General features: G+C 44.4%; 1 protein-coding gene across 1 annotated transcript in view; it reads right to left on the bottom strand.

Moving 5' to 3' along the window:
• Positions 1-567: 567 nt before the first annotated feature.
• The window catches only part of tradd (tnfrsf1a-associated via death domain), a 41,312-nt gene continuing 24,850 nt past the window's right edge, over positions 568-17,029 (bottom strand). Inside the window, exons 5-7 of the mRNA XM_080843211.1 lie at positions 9,752-10,029; positions 8,361-8,487; positions 568-956 (exon numbers count right to left, since the gene is read on the bottom strand). Of these exons, the coding sequence (XP_080699337.1) occupies positions 658-956; positions 8,361-8,487; positions 9,752-10,029 (704 nt within the window). The 3' untranslated portion in view covers positions 568-657. The remainder of the gene's footprint in view (positions 957-8,360; positions 8,488-9,751; positions 10,030-17,029) is intronic.

Below are 17,029 nucleotides of genomic sequence, written 5' to 3'. Positions count from 1 at the left end.
CCATTATGTTGAGTTGTGTATTCTACCTTCCTATAACTGAAATGTAACTTCAAGGAGACACCGAACGCTACGTGTGGTGAGGGAACGGAGCAAGGAGTGATGCTGGGACATTGAGAAAACATTGCTGCCTTTGAAGACAAGGCCAACATAAAAGAGACACTTCACTATGGACAATATAACCATACCTCCATCCCTCCCTCTCCATTGTAGGGTGTGTACTTCTGGTCTGTTTTATACAGTAGAATCCGCTAAATAAACACCTTACCGATCAGACCGGCAGTCCATCAAATTCATTGCTAAATCATGCAACCGCAACTAACTTCAGAGCTAGTTCTGTTGTAATATAGTATTTGCAAATGAAATCTGCCGGTCTGTCAGTTTCCACCCGATTTCACGATCTTTCAAATGTAAGAGACAAAAGGATGTCTCACAAGAATATTTAGATGGTATAGATGTTGGAATGTACACATACAGTACATATACTGATACAATCACGCAAAACCAAGACTCAAGACTATTAGAGATACTTTACTCTTTACAAAAGATACATACAGAAATACTAGAGAAAAGTTGTAAAATAGACCAGCACATTCTGACATATCTAACTCACCTGAAGGATACATGACTGATGGTACTGTATGATATAGCCCCTAACAATCAATCTCTTGGCTTAATATCTAGCATAATCTCGGCAATGCTGGTCAATTTATTTTCCTCCAGTGCACCAATTAGACGGCCAAGTTTGGCACCCTTGCCCTCTGACTGGATAAACCGTCCCAACAGCTGATAGGCCTGTTCATAAAGACCCTCCCTTTCGTATTCATATGCCAAATTGTCAATAGCTGGCCCTTTAAGGGCACGACACCCTTTCTGTAAGGTCCGTCCAACTTTCTTCCAGTCCCGCCCAATATGAGCTGCAAACTGCTGCTGATCTGCAGGAGTCAGTTGTCGGTCTCCTAGAAACACACACAAACATCAAAAGAAAACATTAATTCACACAAATATTAAAATCACCCAAGATGGCAGCTCATGTCAAGATCTGATATGAATCTGCTCTCAAATCTGAGACAACATAATCCTGTTATTTCTTCATTTGAGGGCAAGGCCATCAAGTTAAACTAATATGTATTTCTTACTCCTGAGAGACCAAGGCCTGATAGACTATTTTAGGTAGTCTGACATGCCTTGATGTTTGTGCATATTTCACCTTACTAAAAACATTGATGCAAAAATGGCATATATAATTATATTCTAGAAGACCTGGGCAATAATAACATGAGTAAAAGGAATGCAGTTACATAATATTTTGTTACAAAAACGTACCCTGAGAGGTGCTCAGACTCAACACATTTTAAGACTTTTTAAATAAACTCCTCAAAAAAAAGTTCGGAAACGTTTCTTCAGTCGATTATCCCTCCCCTTTAGTAATACCAATTGGTATTGTATTGTATATCGTTGGAAAGCCTGATTAGTTACCTTTACAACGAGGTACAACTTATTAGGATCGTGCATTCGTGGAATGAGCAACACAGCTAACCGTGTGGGTAGCGGCCCACATTTTTTTGCCAAAATCCCCTGCAATATTCTTCTGTTGGTATTCACTCTTGTTTTGTGTTGCTTGGTGGATTGGATGATTCTCCCACAGTATTAAGGGGAAAAAAAAACACATATTGACCATTTTTACACTTTATTCATTTTACTGTCAGGGACCTCAGTAGCATGTGGAAGATCCATACGCAGCCACAACAGCTTGGCACCTCCTGTGGGATGGCATCCCATTCCTGAACCAGAATTTGTAGCAAGTCAGCCAACATGGTTGCGTTGGTCACTCTGGCACGTACAGCATGCCTAAGCTGATCCCACAAGTATTCAATTGGGTTGAGGTCTTGACTCACGGCAGGCCATTCCATCCTCTCCACTCCCAAGTTCTGGAGGAACTCTGTGATGATCCTGCCTCTGTGGGGGCGAGCGTTCAGAATCTGGATATCCAATCCACCAAGCAACTCAAAACAAGAGTGAATACCAACAAGAATATTGCAGGGGTTTTTGGCAAAATGTTTGGCAAAATGCTGTGTTGCTCATTCCATGAATGCACGATCCTTACAAGTTGTACCTCGTTGTAAAGATGACTAATCAGGCTTTCCAACGATATACAATACAATACCAATTGATATTAATAAAGGGGAGGAATAATCAAACGAAAAAACGTTTCCGAACTTTTTTTGAGGGGTTTAATTTGACAGGGTAAAAGTAGCATGCATCTCTCCCATAAAATCCATAAAATACCAAAAGAACAGCTTATCATGCTGTAATCTAGCTTTCTAGCTGGGAACTGGATAAAAGACTTCCTCCTCTATTTGGTGTGACAAACACTAGCTATATATTAGTAGGGCCAAGGGTTTGACACTGACTGGTCAAAATGTCTGACTCCCCTTCACCTGCCTTTTGCAGTTGGTTTGCTCCTAGCATACGGAGGTGACTAATGGCGTTTGTGAGGTATGTACAATGGATACATATGCTATTATAATACTTGATTATTGTGCATTATTATGTGCATATTTTTCACCTCCTTCTGTCAACCCTTCTCTACTGTCCCTCCTCTACTGTATACTGGATATGGACAATAGGGCTGCCACTAACGACTATTTTTCTATCGATTAATCTATAGACTATTTTATCTATTAGTCGATTAATCTAAACGATTAATTTTCCTCCCAAATAAAAAATACATAAAAAATTCACCATTTTAGCTCTGTTCATTCATTTTATTTTTACATAATGCAGCCCAAAACAAAATGTAAACAAAGGCTGACATATTAAAGTGCAAAACTGCAAGTTTAAACTAGCAACTCCCAACATGATAAAAAAAAAGAGGACTTGTTATAAGTCAGCAGCGCAACTCCAAAAGAAATTTTATTTCTATTAAACCCCTAAAAAAAGTAAAAGTGCAACATGTTTAAAGTATAAGTGTGTCCAGCTCAAAATGTAACTCAAATATTAATAACATGTCAGTTAGAGATGTGTATGCAGCACAAAACAAAATGTAAACAAAGGCTGACATATTAAAGTGCAAAACTATGGAGAAGAACAAGAGCAATCCGAGATTTTTGACCTCCAGCAAGGGTTGACGTTGATAGTAAAGCAAGATCTATCTCTCGGGGCGAATGATACACATTGTATGGGTGAGGATTTTGGTTCGTGAAAAATCCCAATGAGGTTATTTGTCAAAACAAGGAATGATGTTTAGACTAATACACGATCTTTCTCTCAATGTCCCAATACGATATTGATCCTAAAGGCTGATTCATGCTTCCTTACGTAAGCGTAAGCGCAAGCGCAAGAGGCCGCGCAAGCCCCTTGCGCGACCCTTGCGCGACTTCTTACGTCTTGCGTGCGTCGGCCCCTTTTTCTAGACTTGCGTCATTTTTTACGTAAGCCCTTACGCGAGCCTCGCAGCCTGCATTCTATCAACGAATGATACGAGATGAGGTTACTAAAATATTCTGCATGTCTACTCAGTTTTACAGTGCTTCCCAAGTAAAGGTTTGAAAAGAACTTCAAGCTTCAGACTTTCTGTTAGGGAACCTGTTATCTATCTGCAGAGCAAATGTCAGGCTCATACAAAAACATTAACGTGAATTACTTGATGCTAATACCTAGCGCGGTGTCTATAGGATTTTCCATATACGTTAGCATTAAGCTAACGTATTTTCTACCACAGTTAAACATGCAATACTATGTGATTGTTTTTAGAAAACGAATGTTACGTGATGAGATTACTCAAATGTAGTATGCATGTCTGCTCAGTTTAACAGTGCTACCCAAACAAAGGTTTGAAAAGAACTTCAAGCTTCAGACTTTCTGTTAGGGAAACAGCTTTGTATCTGCCAGGCAAATGGCAGGCTCATGACAACACGCGCAACCTTTGGGAGCATGAACTGCACCGAGTAAATTTTGCGCAACCGTTAACCCCCAACGCTGTAGCATGCAGCCGCCTTAACATGGCCGAGACATGTGCTTCGCGTGACTAACTAAAGGCTGATTCATGCTTCCTTACGTAAGCGTAAGCGCAAGCGCAAGAGGCCGCGCAAGCCCCTTGCGAGACCCTTGCGCGACTTCTTACGTCTTGCGTGCGTCGGCCCCTTTTTCTAGACTTGCGTCATTTTTTACGTAAGCCCTTACGCCAGCCTCGCAGCCTGCATTCTATCAACGAATGATACGAGATGAGGTTACTAAAATATTCTGCATGTCTACTCAGTTTTACAGTGCTTCCCAAGTAAAGGTTTGAAAATAACTTCAAGCTTCAGACTTTCTGTTAGGGAACCTGTTATCTATCTGCAGAGCAAATGTCAGGCTCATACAAAAACATTAACGTGAATTACTTGATGCTAATACCTAGCGCGGTGTCTATAGGATTTTCCATATACGTTAGCATTAAGCTAACGTATTTTCTACCACAGTAAAACATGCAATACTATGTGATTGTTTTTAGAAAAACGAATGTTACGAGATGAGATTACTCAAATGTAGTCTGCATGTCTGCTCAGTTTAACAGTGCTACCCAAGCAAAGGTTTGAAAAGAACTTCAAGCTTCAGACTTTCTGTTAGGGAAACAGCTTTCTATCTGCCAGGCAAATGGCAGGCTCATGACAACACGCGCAACCTTTGGGAGCATGAACTGCACCGAGTAAATTTTGCGCAACCGTTAACCCCCAACGCTGTAGCATGCAGCCGCCTTAACATGGCCGAGACATGTGCTTCGCGTGACTAACTAAAGGCTGATTCATGCTTCCTTACGTAAGCGTAAGCGCAAGCGCAAGAGGCCGCGCAAGCCCCTTGCGAGACCCTTGCGCGACTTCTTACGTCTTGCGTGCGTCGGCCCCTTTTTCTAGACTTGCGTCATTTTTTACGTAAGCCCTTACGCCAGCCTCGCAGCCTGCATTCTATCAACGAATGATACGAGATGAGGTTACTAAAATATTCTGCATGTCTACTCAGTTTTACAGTGCTTCCCAAGTAAAGGTTTGAAAATAACTTCAAGCTTCAGACTTTCTGTTAGGGAACCTGTTATCTATCTGCAGAGCAAATGTCAGGCTCATACAAAAACATTAACGTGAATTACTTGATGCTAATACCTAGCGCGGTGTCTATAGGATTTTCCATATACGTTAGCATTAAGCTAACGTATTTTCTACCACAGTAAAACATGCAATACTATGTGATTGTTTTTAGAAAAACGAATGTTACGAGATGAGATTACTCAAATGTAGTCTGCATGTCTGCTCAGTTTAACAGTGCTACCCAAGCAAAGGTTTGAAAAGAACTTCAAGCTTCAGACTTTCTGTTAGGGAAACAGCTTTCTATCTGCCAGGCAAATGGCAGGCTCATGACAACACGCGCAACCTTTGGGAGCATGAACTGCACCGAGTAAATTTTGCGCAACCGTTAACCCCCAACGCTGTAGCATGCAGCCGCCTTTTCAAACCTTTGCTTGGGTAGCACTGTTAAACTGAGCAGACATGCAGACTACATTTGAGTTATCTCATCACGTAACATTCGTTTTCTAAAAACAATCACATAGTATTGCATGTTTTACTGTGGTAGAAAATACGTTAGCAAAAAATGACGCAAGTCTAGAAAAAGGGGCCGACGCACGCAAGACGTAAGAAGTCGCGCAAGGGTCGCGCAAGGGGCTTGCGCGGCCTCTTGCGCTTGCGCTTACGCCTACGTAAGGAAGCATGAATCAGCCTTTAAACGTATGTGATACGTTGTCACTGTACGTGATCCCAGGACCAAGATCCACCTCTTGTGAAAATTTCAGAAAGATCCGCCCAGTAGTTTCTGAGAAATCTTGTCCACAGACAGACAAACAGACGGACAAATAAATAAATAAATAAATCGCATAACCTCCTTGCTGGAGGTAATAATTAGGTGTGATGTACGAGTATCAAAACAGAGGTAACCAACAGGGAACATCGCTCAAGACATCCAGGAACATGAACGTGTATGAATCCTGTGTAACACCCACCAACGTAATAACTTCCCACCAACGTAATAACCCTGCCAACGTAATAAAAAAGTGTGCATTTTAGACGTAATAGCCCGGCCAACGTAATCATTTCCTGCCAACGCAATAATTCTTGCCTCCTGCCAACCTTATTTTCACCGATATTGTTATTATCAAGTCTTACTGTAGGGACAGGTAGCAGGCGTTGAAAGACTGTAAAACGCTGCAGTCCCACCCGGAAAAGACATTTGCACAAAGGCGCTACTCATACACACAAACACACACACACATACATACACACACACACACACACACACATACACACGAATGTGACAATGTGACACATATGAAAGTGACAATGATGGTTTATGTTTCTCATAGTGGTCTATTAGTCTATCAGTGATCTATCAGTGCATAGCAGGGAAATGTTTTATAAGTGTGTTCACAGTTATAGTCTACACTTTTGACACAAGAAGAAACACAATGAAAGATTTAGTCTGCATTTAATTGCAACTGTTATTCGCACAAACAAATCCAGCAAAAGGACTTTCTTGATAAACACACAAATTTACGTTGGCAGGAGGCAAGAATTATTACGTTGGCAGGAAATTATTACGTTGGCCGGGCTATTACGTCTGAAATGCACACTTTTTTATTACGTTGGCAGGGTTATTACGTTGGTGGGAAGTTATTACGTTGGTGGGTGTTACAATCCTGTATGCGATGATGCGGTGCTCATGTTTTCAGCAAAAGAGGCTTTATAGCAAGGTTTAGTAATAACGGAGAATGCGTTCACAAGTTTCGGTTTCACGTTCAGCCGTAAGAAAACTATGGGCTTCAATGGAAACGCTGATAACACACTATCAGGTCAAGCTTGAAGAGTCATATATTGTGAACAGTACAGAGTTTAACTATCTTGGCACCATGCTATCATCTATTGAACTCAAGAAGCTCATCGAAAATTGCATTGCCTCCGCTGTTGCAAAGTTTGGAGCACTGAAAAGGTGCTTGGAGACCACCGCTGCCGCTATGATTTTTCAGAAACTGAAGCGTTGACTGAACGCGACCAATGACTGGTGCCAAAAAAGACTGACGTCAGGCACGCAGCAATTACGTAGTGATACGGAAGACGCACATTCGTAAAGGCTGATTCATGCTTCCTTACGTAAGCGTAAGCGCAAGAGGCCGCGCAAGCCCCTTGCGCGACCCTTGCGCGACTTCTTACGTCTTGCGTGCGTCGGCCCCTTTTTCTAGACTTGCGTCATTTTTTACGTAAGCCCTTACGCGAGCCTCGCAGCCTGCATTCTATCAACGAATGATACGAGATGAGGTTACTAAAATATTCTGCATGTCTACTCAGTTTTACAGTGCTTCCCAAGTAAAGGTTTGAAAATAACTTCAAGCTTCAGACTTTCTGTTAGGGAACCTGTTATCTATCTGCAGAGCAAATGTCAGGCTCATACAAAAACATTAACGTGAATTACTTGATGCTAATACCTAGCGCGGTGTCTATAGGATTTTCCATATACGTTAGCATTAAGCTAACGTATTTTCTACCACAGTTAAACATGCAATACTATGTGATTGTTTTTAGAAAACGAATGTTACGTGATGAGATTACTCAAATGTAGTCTGCATGTCTGCTCAGTTTAACAGTGCTACCCAAGCAAAGGTTTGAAAAGAACTTCAAGCTTCAGACTTTCTGTTAGGGAAACAGCTTTCTATCTGCCAGGCAAATGGCAGGCTCATGACAACACGCGCAACCTTTGGGAGCATGAACTGCACCGAGTAAATTTTGCGCAACCGTTAACCCCCAACGCTGTAGCAAGCAGCCGCCTTTACACTGAACTGAAGCGTTTTAGAAATTGAAAAGGTCAATTCATAAATAAAAAAAGATGCATCAACTTAAATTATTGATGCCGACGCATTTTTACCGTCGACCACATCGACTAATCGCGGCAGCCCTAATGGACAAGTTGGACTTTTGTCCTTGCATGTTTTGACTTTACAAATGAATTAAAGAAACCCTATTTCTGTATTGATGTATAACAAAGGCACTATTATAGATTGCTTCTGCTCATTTGTGGAACAAAAGTATAAATCAGTTGCATGAACTCTGGTACATAAAGTACACAAGTATGCAATACACTGCATTTTCAATCACTGTTCTCAATCTTTTACATATTAGAGGGAGACCACAGTATAATTTGTTGTGTAGTACACTGCTGTACACGCCTTGTGCTGAAATACACGTATTTACGTTGTAGAAGTTAAGTCAATGCTTGAAAGACGGTGCAAAAGGTTTAATATATGGGGTGAATTCTGCATGCTCATACTACAGAGTTCTGCTTACCAAAAGCCCTCTCCTGAAACAGAAAGCAGTTGTCGGGGACTTCCGCTGCACGCAGAGTCTGGGAAGCATAACTCTGCTCCAGTGCTTGCTCCAGCTGTGTGATCTCATCATCTCGAAGTCTCACCGGCTACAACACACACATTATGTATACATTACAAGAGTAAAACTTACGCTATACCTGCATACACATACTAACTTCACACTTCAACATTTTTCATCAGCTATAAAAAGCCCCATAAGGCTGCCCGACATGATTGACGCGGTGGGCAGAGCTGTTGGCTCTCAGACTGTGGCCCTAAACCACAAGATGGATAACAACACGGAGAAACTAACGGATCTGCAAAAGAATATGTTTCGTTTTGGAGACCTGATGCAAAAATGGGAGAATATGGCTAAAGAGTAGTCGTGGCAAATTGAAGATGGCTACTTGCTAGACCAAACAAATCCCTATCTTATCTGCTTTCGGCGCCCTCAACCAGAACGGGCCTTGGCCAAGGCTGTTGCTGGAACAACAACCCCTCCCGAAGTGCGATGCTGCGAGACTCTCTTGCCTCCCCTTCCCCCATCCCAAAGACACCTGGACTGTTGTCTCTGCCAGGAACTGGATCAAGGATGTCTCTATAGCAACCACTATCTTGCGGACTGAGAATCTGACTGATTTGGGGCCCAGTAGGGCAGCAACACAGGCCTACACACACACATACATACCACTCACCAACATGCATTTCACCCTCCTGACCCCCCATCCCACGCCCTCGACTGCTTCTGTTTGTCATGTCCTGGTACATGTCACAAGTCTCCTAGCTATCCTTAGCGCCAACGCAAGTGGCAGCTTACTCATGTAGCGCTGGTGTTTTGTATTCATGTATGTATTGTTTGTGAGTTGTATGTGCCTATGTGCTGAGGTGTGTTTTTTTACTGTCTCCACAGTGTACTCCTCTAGGAGCATAGTCTGGGTATTGTCTTTTTTTCTCTCCTCCCCTCCCCAATGTTATGCTGTAATTCCCCCCCCCCCCCCCCCCCCCCCAACCATGAATTTCCCTCGGAATTAATAAAGTATCCATCTATCTATCTCTATCTATCTAACAAAAGTTACCATAAGTTTAGAATCACCCAGAAATGTTCATGTTTTTGATCTACTGTTTTAAACCTAACACAGTTTCTGGCTCAAAAATGGCCATGCAAAATTCTCAATAAACTAAGCAGTCTATCATTATTAATTTGTGAATCAAATGTCACTAATGGATGAACATGTCAAAACTCTGGTGTATAGATGGAGATCACACCCCCATTTTTGTTTTGAAATGCACAGACTAAGAGGGGAGAGAAGTAGAATGAATTAGTATGTGTGTTCTTCTTTCTGTGATACATGAATATACATGAGTGTGCACCTGGGATATGCTTATATATGTGAGGCAGCCTTCCAGGTCATTCAAGCAGAGGTCCAGTGTCTGTGTGGCCGCCTTCAGCTGCATCTGTATGTTGAGCTCTTCAGGGCGGACTAGGAGCCTGGACGAGTGCTGCTGGAGAGCCTGTCTCAGGAGGCCACACGCGTAGCTCTCAAGGAAGCGGCGACACGATGAGATCGCTGTGAACTTCAGCTCCACTCCCAGAGCAGGGTCTGCATCATGCAGCTTCAACATCTCATATCCCTCGTAGCCGATTACATCTGAGAGCAGAGGGGAAACTGGTTAGCAACATTCATTTGGATTAGATTCCCACTCATCATTCATTATTCATCATTCATACATACCGTTGTCATGGTGATGGCGCCTCGTAGGCCTATGGCTGCCTCGGTATGTCGATGCACACTTCTGTGTTTGTTTTTTTTGTTTAATTAATATTTAATTCTTTATTTCGAATCAACTCGGATTATTTTGTTGTATTGTCACAAACTGTATTGTTTTGAGTCTTTAACTCTGTATATTACGACTCAACTCAGATTATTTTTCCTTTTTTTCCCTTCTTATTTTGTTATTGTGTTGCTATGGCGATAATAACATTGCGGATAATTTTTACGAGAGAAGAGCTACTAAATATCAGGGACTCAACACCATCTGTTTTATGTCCCAACTTTATCCCCTCCTCCGTGGATTTATCAGACATACAAATCAAAGGCCTTGGACACACAGTGAGACGGAGACGGAGAAGTAAACGCGCTGGAGCCCTGGTGCGCTTTAGGAGGAGAGGCATTCGGTCGCCTCTACCGAGTATACTCCTCTCCAACGTCCGCTCACTTAGCAACAAAATAGATGAACTGTGCCTTCTCATCAGGACTAGCAGGGACTTTTCTCTTTCTTACGTTTTGTGCTTCACGGAGACGTGGCTGTGTGGATTAATACCGGACTCTGCGCTGCAGCTGGCAGGCTTTCAACTCTTCAGAGCTATCAGCCACACAGAACTTTCCGGCAAGACGAGGTGGGGGAATCTGTTTACTAAAGGCCTCAATATACTTCTGCATCCTTCTCCGTCCTCGAAAAAAAATGGGCGGGCGGTGGATTCAGAAAAATTTGAAGGTACTAATCGGCCCTACATACTACTCGTCGTCGTCTCCTCGACGTCTATGCGTGCTAAAACCTATTCAACGCCAGACCACCGGGTGGGGTAACGACTATTTGTCGAGGCCGGAGCTACCCCATCCACTGTTTGTTGGAAGTTTTTTTTGTTTTTCCTCCCTCCTCCCATCTGTCACTGACCTCACATGTAAGCTACCTCTAGACCTGTAGAGCAGGTGTCGTCACATGGGCCTTGGAGACATGTAGCTTAGTTATAATTAGCAGTCTAATGATTTATATACACTTGAGAAGGCAAATGTATCTCCATCGTGGTGGTCATTTTTTGTAGTAGCGATCTATAACAAAACGATATGCTTATCTTACATACAATATAGAAACTATTTTAAAATTATTCAATAAAATGCATACGTTCTTATTTTCTTTGGTATTTTTGTCACATTCAGATTTGCAATGATTTCTGGGTAACCTAATACGTAGCCTATGGTGCGTGATTTTTCGCTTTATATCACTTCATCGCTATGTCAACGCACTCACTCATTGTCGGCCACGAGGTGGTTGCCCTTGCCAAAAGTGGTAACGTGAATGTGTCACTATGAAACAAAGCATGCCCACTTCGAACAAAATTACCCCCCAAACTCTGAGGAAAGGGCCAGAAAAATAAACCCACTGCAATCATCATACCAATCAACATGCAGTGTTATAGTTATATCAGCCACACAACAAGAGCTTGCATACACATACATGCCAATAAACGTGATTCTGATACCTCAACATACAGTTGTGAGACTGCCTTTTCAACCATGAATATGATGAAACACATACAGGACCACACTCACTTATGATCCTCTGCCTGGACACCTTTAATGCCCAATTTTCAAGAAGACGATCTTAGAGGAATCTTTTTGTGTGTGGTAGTCAAATGTTTTCTGCTAATGCTTAGACCAAAAATCCATTGAAACACATAGTAGCAAGCTAGCCTCGCTGCTTATAACCAAGCTTTACCGTGCTGATATGCTCTCATACGCCACCCTCATTGAGGCAAAAGTAATGTTTGCCTCAAGTCTCTTTCACTGCCGTTTTATGTAAGGTCAGCCATTCTAAACAGGTTCTACACATACGTGAAAAAAAATGTCCTATTTAATGGATACAGAGCCCTGCTCCCAGCATTTCTCCGTAGCAAATTACGTTAGATGTCATTTCAAGCTGGTTGGAGATGGCACTTTCAACACCGAGCCACCAGCCAAGAGACCAACAGTGGTCGGGAGCAATGTTCTTTTCGAGGGTTTATATAAAATACGGTAGACCTAATCCTGCAAGCGGTGCGGCTTTGTAGTTTACCAAAGTCGTACTAAAACATGTTGACAGAAAACAGGAAATGTGGGGTCCGGACATGTGTGATTCCGGAAATGATGTAGTTTGGAAATGATGCCGTAAGCAGGCCAATCACAGCCAAGGGGGTATCCGACTCTCTCCGACTCTCTAAGAAAAGTTAGAAAAAAGCGTTCCTTTCCGACCAGCTCTCCGAGGGCTCTCTGAGGGCTCGGATGGGCGTCAACACCTGGGTGAAGGTGTTGCCAGGGCGTGCCAAGGCGTGCCAAAGTGTCCCTCTACGACCGAATCTGAGAAGTAAAAAACGGCCTTAACAGTGCCTGGTGCAAGGATGTGACAGTGATTCAAGAGTTCTGTTCACCTGATCTTGAATCATTTTTATCAATTGTAAACCCTTCTACTCCCCCCGTGAGTTCTTTTCATTCATTCTGGTCGGTGTTTACATTCCACCGCAAGCCAACGTGCAGGTTTCACTGCGCCTGCTAGCCGATCAGATACTGTGTGTGGAGAGGACTAACCCGGACTCCTTAGTAATTATCCTCGGAGACTTGAACAAAGGAAATCTCACCCGCGAACTCCCCAAATACAGACAATTAAAATGCCCGACCAGAGAGGAGAACATTCTGGATCACTGCTACACCACAGTTAGCAGTGCCTATCATGCCGTCCCCCGGGCTGCACTGGGACACTCTGACCACGTCATGGTCCATTTGATCCCTGCATACAGGCAGAAATTAAAACTCTGCAAACCTGTGGTGAGGACATCTAAGCAGTGGACCAGTGAAGCTGTGGAGGATCTTCAGGTGTGCTTGGACTGTACTGATTGGGAGGTCTTCAGGTCCGCTACAAACAGTCTGGATGAGTAAACAGAAGCTGTGACATCACATATCAGCTTCTGTGAGGACAGCTGTTTACCATCACGCACCAGGGTGAGTTATAACAATGACAAACCCTGGTTCACAGCTAAACTCAGAAAGTCAAGGTTGGAGAAGGAAGAGGCATTCAGGAGTGGGGACAGAGACAGATATGTAGAGTCAAAATACAGGTTTAGAAAGGAGGTGAGAGATGCTAAACGTCTTTACGTCTGAGAAACTCCAACACCAGTTCTCAGCCAACGACTCTGCTTCTGTATGGAAAGGGCCTAGGCAGATAACAAACTTCATGCCCAGAGCCCCCCACTCCACTAACGACTCAAGCCTGGCCAACGACTTGAACAAGTTTTACTGTCGCTTTGAAAGTGGTACAGTCCTTCAAATACCATCCCCTGTGACACCACCCACCAGCTCCAGCGTCACCTTCCCCACCACAGCAGAGGCCTGTGCCTCTCCACAGCTGCCCACCTCAGAGCACCCCCCCTTCTCCCCCACCACGGTGAAGACTCTATCCATTATGGAGAGGGACCTCTTCAGAATCTTTAGGAGACAGAACCCCCGCAAAGCAACCGGGCCAGACTCTGTCTCTCCATCCATCCTAAAGCACTGTGCTTAACAGCTGTCACCGGTGTTTCCAGACATTTTTAACTCCTCACTGAAGTCATGCCACGTACCAGCCTGTTTCAAAACCTCGACCATCATCCCTGTCCCCAAAAAAAACAAAGGTCACAGGACTTAATGAACAGACCCGTAGCTCTGACCTCTGTTGTGATGAAGTCATTTGAGCGGCTTATGTTGTGGCATCTCAAAGCCATCACTGACCCTCTACTGGATCCCCTGCAGTTTGCCTACAGAGCTAACAGCTCTGTAGACGATGCAGTAAATATGGCCCTTCACTCCAACCTCCAGCACCTGGACTACTCAGGCACCTATGCCAGGATCCTGTTTGTGGACTTTAGCTCTGCCTTTAATTCCATCATCCAGGCTCTGCTACAGGACAAGCTTCTCCGGCTGAGTGTGCCTGACTCCATCTGCAGGTGGATTACAGACTTCCTCTCTGACCGGAGGCAGCACGTGAGGCTGGGATAACATGTCTCTGACCCCCGGAACATCAGCACCGGTTTCCCTCAAGGCTGCATTTTTTCCCCTCTACTCTTCTCCCTGTACACCAACAGCTGCACCTCCAGTCACCAGTCCGTCAAGCTCCTCAAGTTCGCAGATGACACCACCCTCATTGGGCTCATCTCTGGTGGGGATGAGTCTGCCTACAGGTGGGAGATTGACCATCTGGTGACCTGGTGTGGACAGAACAATCTGGAGCTCAATGCGCTGAAAACAGTGGAGATGATTGTAGATTTCAGAAAGAACCCAGCCTCACCCACCCCCATCACCCTGAGAGACGCCCCAGTTGACAGTGTTGAGTCCATCCGCTTCCTGGGCACCATCATCTCCCAGGACCTCAAGTGGGAGCTAAACATCATCTCCCTCACCAAAAAGGCACATCAGAGGATGTACTTCATGCGGCAGCTGAAGAAATTCAACCTGCCAAAGGCAATGATGTTGAACTTTTACACCTACATCATTGAGTCCATCCTCACCTCCTCACCCCCGTTGGTCACCATCTGGTACGCTTCTGCCACTACCAAGGACAAAGGCAGACTGCAGCGTGTCATTCGTTCAGCGGAGAAGGTGATTGGCTGCAATTTGCCATCTCTCCAGGACCTGTATGGATCCAGGACCCTGAGGCGTGCGGGGAAGATTATGGCCGACCCCTCCCACCCTGGTCACAAACTCTTTGTGACCCTCCCCTCCGGCAGAAGGCTGCGGTCCATCAGAACCAAAACCTCACGCCACCAGAGCCGCTTCTTCCCGTCTGCGGCTGGCCTCATTAACAAAGCCCTGGACCACAGCCCCCCAACACGGACACTAGTCCTGCATTTTCCATTTAACATATTCTGTAAAAAAAATTATATTTTTTTTTATTTACTTTTTCCTGTAACTTAATACGTGTATAAAAACGTAATATGTGTATTGTTTATTGTGTATGTTTATTGTTTGCACCAACGTCCCACCAAAAAATCCTGGTAGGTGAAAACCTACTTGGCAGTAAAAACCTTTCTGATTCTGATTCTGATTCTGATACTTCACCACTGGTACGGTAAAACCAGTTATTTTCATATCGTATCACAAATGTTCCTCTCTTGCATAGTCTTTCAACTGATAGGAGACACCTCCCCAACTACTTCAATTTTTCAGGAAACCTATTGTAGCTTTTTACCTATCCTAGCTATCTCATGCTGAGGGAACCATTTTCATAGTTGGCAGCTGTGGCATGTTAATATTACGCTTTTCCTTGCCCTCTGCCATTGTGCTTGCTCCAAAGGGAGTTCAGGCCCTAGACCCTTGTATTGTTTGGCACAATAAAGATACAATTGAATAGAACTGACTTAAATTGAAAGTAGGTCTTCTGTTAAATGGCTTTACATAGACATTAAACAATCCTTAGAGAAATAATAGGCCATCAGGGGAGCAAGGGCTTACTCTGATAGCAATGTAGTAAATAAAGAAGATTCTGCAATTTTAGCAAAGAACGTTGCGTTTGTAAATATGGTTCCATGTTTAAGCAAGGGCTTACTCTGATAGCAATGTAGTAAATAAAGAAGAATCTGCAATTTTAGCAAAGAACGTTGCGTTTGTAAATATGGTTCCATGTCTTTACCCGCATTTTGCGTGGAAATTACGCCTGAAGTGGGCGCAATTCTGTTAGAAAACGGGCCCTTAGTGTCTTTTCCAACACACACTATCACACAAAAAAAATTATTCAGAAATGCATGGTTCGTTGTCGTATAACCTACGACATTACCAAAAGGGAAGTGACGTAGTCACGCATCCAACTTCGAATACACTATTCATTCACACCTGGAAGGCTGAGATGCGTCAATCATCTCCTGAGCCCGCCCCCTCAGGAGCGCATAAATACAAGCGCTTTGACGCATCTCGTTCTCTTTTCAACTTTCGACGTTAGGTATTTGTACCTAACATCACACTTCTCGTTACGCTCAAGAAAAAAATTGCTACTTGCCAATTTATCTCGTGTGCTTAATACTCTTGTAGCCGGTGAGTCGGGTTTATCCCTTCACTAGCTCTGAGTGCCTCGAGTTTGTTGGCTTGTTTTATTCTGTAGTCGAGTCACTGTAACTGTTACTAGCCAGTCGCTGTTACAATTACTTTCACTCGCACTAATTCTTGTATTTACAGATATGTCTACCAGACAGGCGTACCAGGACTGCGGGCAAGCCAAAGAGAAAGGGGACCGTCACCGCCTGTGCCTGGTCTGCTTAGGCAAAGACCATGCGGCTGCTGCCCTCGGCGAGGACGGCCCCTTGTGTGAACTCTGTGCCAAGATGGAGTTGGCCAGAGTCAGGAAGCGCCTGGCGTTCTGGGAACGCAGGGGCTCAGGGACGCGTATGCCAGCACCGGCTGGGGGGGCTCCCCCAGTCGGGCTGTGTGCTCCCTCCGCTTCCAGCAGCGTGGTGTCTGGCATCCGCCCTCTGGCTGTAGCCTCACCCGCTAGCCCTTCCCCCTCTCCCATCCCTCGCCACGCCCCGTTGGTCACCACGGAACGCGAGGCGGTGGAGCTAACTTCTTGCTTCGTGGAGATGCCGGCCCTCGAACTAGACTTCGGTCTGGACACCGGGAGCCCGCCCGAATCCGAAGAGCTCTCGTCGGAGAGTGAGGATATGGATGTAGCCGAGCAGCCGCCCGTCACTTCCAGGACTCTGGGCCAACAGCTGCATGAGGTGGCGCTGAAGGCTGCGACCCACCTCGGTCTCCCTCTCCCTCCACCTCCTGTCGTGCAACCTTCCCTGCTGGACGGGGAATTCTACAGCGGCCCTCCAGCCAAGGCTCCCAGCCCCCTCCCTTTCTTCGCAGAAGTGCATAGGGAGCACAC

Source organism: Sprattus sprattus, assembly GCF_963457725.1.
Source record: "Sprattus sprattus genome assembly, chromosome: 8".
NCBI classification, from domain to species: Eukaryota; Metazoa; Chordata; class Actinopteri; order Clupeiformes; family Clupeidae; genus Sprattus; species Sprattus sprattus.
Note: the sequence above shows the minus strand (reverse complement) of the source record. Positions and strands in the feature narration are given on the sequence as shown.